Genomic DNA, 9,395 nt, shown 5'->3' with positions numbered 1-9,395 from the left:
AAATTAATTCAGTACAAGAAAAAGTCCGCCTATACCGTTTTTGTTTAGAAAAAAATATATTTAAGATCTTTTTCAAATATAACAAAAACATCAATGACTGTTCATCTAGAAAAAAAAGAAGAAGAAATTCAGTTTCTCATACTGTATGAGAGACTGAAAATAAATCTTTCCATAGAGTAAGAACGAATAAAAACGTGCCATAAAGTGAGACTCAAAAATATCAATTCATCGTCTGGATCGAAAATCCGTCTAGAAAAAATTACAAGACTGAAAAGATACAAAATTCGGTGCTGGACTGTATATTTTTGTATTTGCGAGGAAACGCTGAGTTCCAAGAATTCACCTTCATAATTTATTTAAAAGAAGAGTGATTTCATATAAGTTACTGATCAAATAATTCATGACACACTTTTGTACCCTTGTGGAAAAAAAAGTATTCTCGTAGTCAATAATGCATGAGCAAACAATGCTACATAGAGTGTCGCCCTCTTGTGACAAAATAATACACCTCCCTGAATGATAATAGAATTAAATAAAAAATAACATGTGCCTATCACATTTAACGTGTCGCCGTCAAAATTCTTATGAGCATGCTCCATTTTTTAGCTGCAGACTGTCATACGACCTTGTTGATTTTATATTTGGCTCATGCCTGATTAATTTTAGAAAAAACCTTTATACCACTTGTCTTAAAGGTTTGGTTTTTACCAAATGAGTTTCTAACATTTAATTTTACAATATATTGTGTTATAAACTTTTTCTTTTACTCATTCCTTTTCCCTCATCAGGTTTGATTCTAATTAGCTTCAGCTAAGCTGTGAATCATTTACAGCCTTGTTGTATAATTAAGGAATCTTCTTCCTTTTTTATGCCGTTTTTTTCACGTTGCCCCATATATGGAACAAACCTAGTTTTTCATACGTAATGTTGATTTTTGAAATTGAAAACTTTTTACCTCTTAATTTTTATGAAGAGAAAATGCAAAATCATACAGTAATCATTAAATAATAATAAAGTTGGGGAAAATTACTTAGCAAATTAATAACTGATTTTAGGCATTTTTAATTGTTTATTTTAGGAGAAAAGGTTGCAAAATACAACAAAGGTGAGGATGTGTGCAATGACCAAACCGAGAAACAATAAAACACAAATTACGACGTAAAAATATGTAATCTATTTGAACACTTTTCATAATATTTAATTATAAAATTCATCAAACAATAAAAAAGATATATAATATATAGATACCTAAAGTACCCGTTCTATACATAACTGTATAAACTATAAAATCAAAGTTTAAATAAAGTAACTCTCTGAATGATAAACAAAGTCCATGAATATAAAAAGCTATTATAAAAACAATTAATACAACAATTAATTTTATAAAACATCGATGGGCCCCAAATAACTAGAAGCCATTTGAATATATATCATTAAATCTGATAAATGTCTTTTGATTTCCTCTACTCTATCCTTGAGCTCTTCCTCTGTAAGCTTATCAATTTCATGATAATAATCCCTGAGGACTGGGAATACGGAAGATCCGTACTTATTAAATGTTGCTGGTGCAAAAATCACGTCCTGCTCCTTTAAAAATACTTTCTGGAAATACATGAGTTGATCATTCAGAGCTCTAAGGTCATAAGGACTCGAACTTCGAGTCTCAATGTTACTCATAAATTCATGGCATCTTATTTTAAAATCATTGATGGCCGCTCTCACGTATTTAAAAGTGACTCCAGCAGGGATTAATATATCATTGGTCACATTACTCTGCATGATTTCCTTAAAGCCCTTCTCCATTTCTACAGGTATTTCGTCGAGGTCATAGGGAACCACAGCTGAATCAGCAAATCGAAGGAGGAGATGAATTGATGTTTGTGCACAAGTGCGGTGGATATGAAAGTCCGGATCGATGATGTTATTCATCAAATAAAATGTTTCATAGCCTGTATGATACATAGGGTACTGCCCCACTCCTTTATATTTTTTGGTATCATCCTTGAATTTCAGATCCACTGATGGAACACCGGCTGAAAATGCAAATCCATCATGGTCCGAACCTGAAGTTAATAGTTTAACTTTGGGTACTTCATGACGTTCCTTATCCGAGTTCCACCATTTCGTCCAAAAGTCATAGTAATTTGATTCAGAACCTGTTGGATCTGAAGCGGCTTTAAGAGCATCTAAAACGAGCCCATGTATTCCGGGACTTGCTCCAGGCTTTGCTATTGGTCCGGAAACACAAACATCTGTGTTCACTAATCCAACAGCACGATCTTTGAGCTTGTGAATTTTATCAGTAACAAACTCTGTTGATCCAATTAATCCGTATTCTTCAGATCCCCATGAACAAAATATAATGGTTCGGCGTGGACGCCACCCCTTCTTTTAAGAGCACCTAGATTTCGAACTACTTCCATCATTTGTGCAGTTCCAGATGAAGGGTCAACAGAACCGTAGCCCCAAGCATCTCTATGATTACTTAAAATAACATAACGATCAGGCTCCACCTCACCCTTAATATATCCAATTAAATTTGTGTCAGGTACAGTTCTTAAGAAATTATTGACCGTAAGTCGGACTTTATGTCCTTCATACCCAGTTTTTTTGGCATCTCCCAACTTATAAGACACTCCTTCAACTTTGCCCTTCCATTCTTCTGGAGGGTCCTGGCCTCCCATGATTTCCAATAATTTCTTGGCATCATCATATCCAATAGGCTGGGAAGGAATTTTGGTAGTCCTTCAGATTCTTTCAATCTGTAACTGTGAGGGACTGATGGCCAACCAGGACTAAATGGGTCGCCACTTCCAATATATGTTGATCCTCTTTGTATTCCAGTTCCAGGAAGGAATATAGAGTTTGGATACACATTTTCTGGCTTAGTTCCTTGTACTGCTACATCTGCAGGATCAGAAAACATGATGACACCCTTGGCTCCTTTGTCCTGACAGTTTTTGAGTCGATTACCACGATATATTTTGCCATATCTGCAAAGATTAAAAAAATAAAACACTAACTATTGATTTTTTTTTTTTTTGAGGCAAAAATCCTCCCAGTAAAGTGCTAAATTTTTTAAAATTCTGTGATAATTAATTATATTCCGTAAAAAAGCAGAGAAATATATCCAAATATAAATCGGTAAAAAATGTAGTTTTTATATATTATTTATTTATTTTTTCCAAAATGAAGTAGGTAGAAACAAACCAATATTGCAGTTAAACGGAACCATTTAGTACCATATACTCTTTAGTATATAAAATCATAGTTATTTGAACTTCAAATAAACTCGTCCAGTTATTCTTCTTCATAAAAATTCCTTCAAATAAGGCGATTTGTTAACCTTTAATTGCATTTTATCGGAGTTAGAAAATAAAAGTAGAAGGTTGAATAAACCAACTTTTATGTTAATTATAGATCGTAGTTATTTGTTTTTGGTTTGATTCAATTAATCCTCATAACTCTATTAATTATTATACTTATACCTTTAAATGAAAACTGGTTTCAATGTGGTTTTTTACATAATATATTAATGGGTCAACTATTTTTAGAGTACACATTCTTGCAAATACTATTACCCGTAATTCAAAATCTGAAAATACTTTACTGTTAAAGAAAATAAATCCTCCTTAAAGAGACTAAATTGTAAAGTTTAAGATTATTGATATCTTATTGCAATAAAACAGTCATTTTCAAACTCATTACAGTGTCCAATACCTCGATTTTTTGGTGAAGGAACGGGCAAAAAGTAGCACTATGCCTTATTGCGTTATGAACTCTTCCCTACTGTCTGTATCGTTTTTCTTGATTTTGTAGAGTATGAATTCTTAGTTCTACGTTTCCTTTGTTCAATATTCCACCAAAAATTGACCTAAAGACTCAACGACAAACGATACTGACAATTGGGAAGGGTCCATAGGGCCATGAGGCATAGTTCTACCTTTTCGGTTGCTCCACAAAAAATCGACATTCTATCAAGATCTCCAAGGTAACAAAAGTTGACTCAAACCTACAGAAAAGGTCAAGTACTACTAGATTTGAAGAACAAAATTTTTAAGTTTTTGCTTGGCTTGTATAATTAAATGAAACTTTTATTATATAACAATTAAATCTGGAATTTAAAGTAGGCGTAAAAATCCCGAGAACACTTAGAAAAAAGTATTCCGGGATCCCAAACGATACAATCTAATAGGTGTAAGGAATAATATAAAGTACCTATATAACTTTTTTAAAACCCTTTGGTTACTTCAATAAAAAACAACAGGTAGCAATGATAAGTAGTGTTGTGTCAGTTCTTAGAAGACTGCAGTCCCGTCCTGTTCAGTCTCGGTCCGGTCCATCAGCCCTATGAACTTATAAAGTTTGGTCCTTGATGAAGTCACTCAACTGTATTTTTTTTTAAAAATCAGTTCTAGTTCTGACAGTCCGAAGAACCGGTCCCCAATGACTGGACTGGACCGATTAAATAAGGAGTGACATATCACTAATTATAAGTAATGGGAATATACAGATAATCTTCATTAACCTGTGAGGCCCATACCTAAGTTAAAGTACTACGTTATTGCACACCTCATTTTATAAATTACCTCGAAATGCAAATTTTTCCTTCGATAGATACCCCAATCTTTTCCAAATACTGAAGATCCTCAACTCGACCATAGTTCACATACACTAAATCCCCAGTAACATCGCCTGCGGGAGCATATGCGTTAAATGCATGGATGAAATTAGGATGTTGATCATCCTCATGAAGTGGAGTTTCCATGTGCCGAGACTCGAAAACTACTTCACCTTGTTCATTCAGAATCCGTATTTTATTAGGGTTAGTTCTATTAGGATATGAGAGTAGCACATCATATGTCACTTTGTCTACTTTATCTAGTTCAAAGTCTTTGGTCCACGTCTTCTCCATCCATGTCAAGAGCTCTTTATCCCTCTCCAAAGCTGCTAAATGTGGCTCTTTTGTGAGCATTCGAAGGAATTGTCGAATATTATCGGGCTTAACTTTATCAAGCATTTCAGGTATTAGCCCATCCTTTTTTTTATGAAATCCATCTTCTGTGAGCTTATTCATCTCTATTTCATGTCCCGGTTTTACAAATAACCCAATAAGCAGCCCCACAATGAAGAACAAAATAGCAACGACAATGCCTTGACCCAATTTTGAGTTAATAAACTTATCGATGAATGACATGGCGAACACAAAATAAATAAATAAACTACACGTAAGGAAGCGTGGATTGCACCTTACTTAAAGAGTTACTCATTTGCACTAGAAGTAATAACTAAGTAATAGCTATTAATACTATAACTGAACAACTAAAATCTACGTTCATTTAAGAATGAACCTGTATTAATTCAATTCTACACGTACGTAATACTACAAACGTAGGGGTTTTTAAAGGCGTGTGTGAGTGGAGGAATGAATACAGGCTAAGGAGAGTCTTGGAATGGATTCAATTTACAAACTTATTTAATTTTTTTCATTTTGAGGCCGCATCAATTACTATCCTATGTATAATGTAAGAAATGACACCGTTGAAGATCTCTGGATTGGCCAGAGCTGCGTAATGGATTCCCAAATATAAAGGAGAAAGTGCTAGTAGCTACCTCATGAATCCTTGACCTTGGAGGTGAAGAAGAATGGGCTACATCGTTTTTTATGCGTACTACCTACATGATGATGAGAAATACTACTCAAAGATTCAAAGAAAACAGATTACCTTTTGAGCGCACGGACTATGAATATTCATTTTGAGAGTGGAAATTCAATTATAAATATGAATTACAAATTGAATTTCCACTCTCAAAATGCAGTCACAATGAACATTTAAATAGAAAATAGCCTTTTCTTGATATTCGGCTTAGTTTAGGCTAATGTGTATAATTATTATTTTTGGGATGTTGATATTGACGAAGTGTATTAGGGTTAAAGATTTAGGAATTCTGAGATATCAAGACGACGCTTGAGCGTTTTTAAACCATTCATATTTTCATAATTTGTCCACAAATTATTCAAATTCAAAATGGTATGGTAATCAGACAATTATCTCTACAACTAAAATTACCAGAAAATACAATTGTCAATATATCCCCTACGTCGAGTTGTTTGTTGCAAAGTGCGAATGTATTCATATAAATTATTTTTGTTTGTTGTTGGCCAATCATTGAAATTCAAAATCGATTAAATGTGTTGACTATAATTGACCAATTGTTTTTTTATTAAAAAAATTATCAAAGAAGTACTATTACAATTAAAATGTCAATGACGTTCAATTGTCAGTATTAATCTTGCAGCCACTTAACAAGTTTCATAATAACGTAGAGTGGATACCGACAAGTGACAACTTAACTTTATGACCATTTTTAGTGAAAAAAGTATGTATGTCCCGCATAACCTCGCTAATACAAAATATAAAGGTTTGTTGTCAGTTATCGATGTTTATGCTTCTTTTCTCCCAATCAGTGTTCTGAGCGTTCATGGGTTGAATTAGAACTATCTCTTGTTAATCTATATCAATAGTTATTGAATAATAATTCAATAGTTGTGAAGATGAATGGGCTAACTAGCAACTGATTTGGGGCCTGGCTTCTGTTTCTTTTTATATGAAAGGCTGCAAGATACAATAAAGGTAATGAAGGGATTTAGCTTATTTAGTTTTTATACAAAATAACAATGATCCAGTTTCAGAATAACGTAATGGATTTACGGACTTTAGATACATTTACTTTTTTTTAAATAATGGATATAAAAATAATAGAATGGTTCAAACACGCTGAAATGTTGTCTTCATATCGAATAGTTCCTAAATCTTTAAGTGCAATGAGCTCTATCAACATCAACATCTTCGAAACTTTATGTTCCAGTAGTTCAAAAAGTCTTGGAATGTTATTAAAATGAAAATGTAAGAGGTTTTGTAGGTGTTTTTTAAAACATCCGGTTCGAACTTTTTGGGTGAGATAGTTTTAGTAGTAAGGTCAGCGGTTTAGGTAATATTGAATACTCTTTAAGTGGAAAAAGGAGGCTTCTAGTTCTAGTCCGCAGCGGTCACAACAACGGCAACATCATGAACACGGTCTCAGTCAGCAACCAGATGATACGGAGGTTCAGAAAACGGGTTTCTCTATGGGGATCCTGTTTTCCCGGGATGTATCAAGTGTTATAAATACATCATTTTACTTGTTAATAACAGGATCAACAGTAAGTGATTTTTCTTCACTAGAGAAAATTACCCTCTTTCCATGATGTTTAAGATAATTCAGTATGTGTTTACAGCGCTGGAGACGACTGTTTTTGTGGACTTGAATAATTTAACGTCGTTTTCTAAAGTCCTATGGACTACCAATTTTTACTACTCTTGAGACGGTGGACTTGGCAATGGCTTTTTCTTTGCCAGCTCAGTAATTTTCATTCTTGAATGAGCTTCAAAGGGTATTCGAGAAGCTTTTGGAGTTAGTTTGGTTGGTTGACCACTTGTGGGTTTGTCTTCCATTTTGTTTCCAGCTTCAAGCCGTTTCCTGACTCTCTAGACCGTCTGGTAGCTAACTGAGAGCATCTTAATGATGTAACTAGACACGACAACCTTCTTTTTTTAGTCTTTCATCTAAAAATTTTAAATCTGACGTAAATAGCTTACCTCAGTTCTAAAACTATTGCACATAAAAGGTTGGAACTGGATGTTTACCAAAAAATAAGAATAATAAGTTCCTACGCAACCTCTTAAATTTTCATTTTTATAACATTTGGAACGCCCGGTTTAGTACGGAATATATACTCCCATAAAAAGACTCTCCGTAGAAATCTCATATGGAATAACTACTTTCCTAGTACTTATTCCATATGTGATTTGTACTCCCCCTACGAAATAAGTACTCCCTTCTTAATGAAATAACTACATCCCTTCTCGTTTATTTAGAATGTCCACATCCTAGAATAAATGACTACTCTCTTGCAAATTATGGTTTTGAAATACAATCCTATCTATTCTACCAAGATGTTATTCAACGTTCCCTGCATTTTCTTTACTTCTTCTGTTATTGTCATCCTCTAGCAAATAATAACCTGTCTAACATCGATATGCGATGACTGCGCCCAGTAAAAATTATACTCTTGTAAAAAATAATACAATGTTTTTTTAAGGTTTAATTCACATTGACTAGACAAGTTCAGCTTTCATTGGCCCATCTATCCCTGAATGAGCTTGTGTACAATACGTACCGAAAGAAACAATAATTATCATCACCATTCATCCTTTCAATTTTTGCAGGTTTGATGAGTAAACATCCTTTCTTTCTTGGGCGAGGAATGCTCTGAACAGTTAGATGTAATTGAGCAGTCTTTTAATTTCGCCAATAAGAGTGGCAGGGCTGTAATTGCAAAGCGCCCTGTTTTCGATCTTTTCTCATCTTTAGATATTTCTTTTCTATTTGTGCCCTCTAATTTTTCATCTCCTTTGTGAGAAGCAAAGAATGGCTTTATGTTAGAACTGTTTTCCTTTGTCTTCAGTATTTCTCTTGCTTTAATTTTCAGGGTACAATCTTTTTTGTAATGAATCATTAAAATAAAGTAAGGTCCCTTGAAAGGTAAAGCTGTCTTACCACCTTTAATGACCTTTCTGTACATGTATTTCAGTAAAACTTGCTACCCCTTTGAAAAGGAAGAAACAGTCAGGCCTTGTCGTTGGTCGTATTTAGTTTTTGAGTTACCTGTGCAAGCTTGATATTATTGTATTCTGTATTAAATGTTTTTCCTTTATATTAATAATCATTTCCGTCACATTCGTCTCTTCAATTTTATTCAAAATATTGATTTCTTCCTCATTGTTTACATAAATAAAATTGGAATCGTTACAAGTTATTTCACTACCATCTAAATATTTGGAAACGTAACAGACAATATCGACTGATACATGAAAGAAAAAATGACGTAATCTTTGTTGATCAATGTACAGTTGTACGATGAGGAAATTGCAATAGCTCAAAATATCTCAACCATCTTTTAGGTTTTCCTTGTAGAACCTTAAGAAGTTTATTCATAATCATCCCATTCTGTCTCCACCAGACCGTTAGCTTGTGGCGTTTATATATTTGTTAGTCGATGATGGATCCCTGTGAGTCGATGCAACTCTGTGGATACAGAGTTTACAAGCCCTTGACCATTAATTTGAAATTTCACACATGAGTTACGACAAATTAGTTTAAATGGAAAGTTTTCCACTGAAAGCGCTGTCTTATCTTTCAAGGGTTCTTCTTCAGTCCATTTTGATAAATAATCAATGACCAGTATAAAGTAAGGATATCCCTCACATTCAGAAATGCACCAATGATGCTTCAAAATATTCAACTCCGATCTGTTCACATTACTGACTTTTGAAACATTCCCAACCTCATAA

The 9,395-nt window shown here is 33.8% G+C and overlaps 2 protein-coding genes across 2 annotated transcripts; both read right to left on the bottom strand.

The window, feature by feature from the left end:
* Window positions 1–1,151: 1,151 nt before the first annotated feature.
* Window positions 1,152–5,455, bottom strand: LOC121125179 (glutamate carboxypeptidase 2-like). Its single transcript, XM_040720313.2, has 2 exons — window positions 4,590–5,455; window positions 1,152–2,993 (listed from the first exon to the last, which is right to left on the bottom strand). The coding sequence occupies exons 1-2, from the start codon at window positions 5,195–5,197 to the stop codon at window positions 2,558–2,560; spliced, it is 1,044 nt and encodes a 347-aa protein (XP_040576247.2). The 5' UTR covers window positions 5,198–5,455; the 3' UTR covers window positions 1,152–2,557.
* LOC139906466 (glutamate carboxypeptidase 2-like) lies at window positions 1,381–2,423 on the bottom strand. Its single transcript, XM_071891363.1, has 2 exons — window positions 2,402–2,423; window positions 1,381–2,336 (listed from the first exon to the last, which is right to left on the bottom strand). The coding sequence occupies exons 1-2, from the start codon at window positions 2,421–2,423 to the stop codon at window positions 1,381–1,383; spliced, it is 978 nt and encodes a 325-aa protein (XP_071747464.1).
* Window positions 5,456–9,395: the final 3,940 nt, after the last annotated feature.

This window comes from Lepeophtheirus salmonis, chromosome 10 (assembly GCF_016086655.4).
Source record: "Lepeophtheirus salmonis chromosome 10, UVic_Lsal_1.4, whole genome shotgun sequence".
Classification (NCBI taxonomy): domain Eukaryota; kingdom Metazoa; phylum Arthropoda; class Copepoda; order Siphonostomatoida; family Caligidae; genus Lepeophtheirus; species Lepeophtheirus salmonis.
The sequence above is the reverse complement of the archived record's forward strand: the minus strand, read 5'-3'. Positions and strand labels throughout refer to the sequence as shown.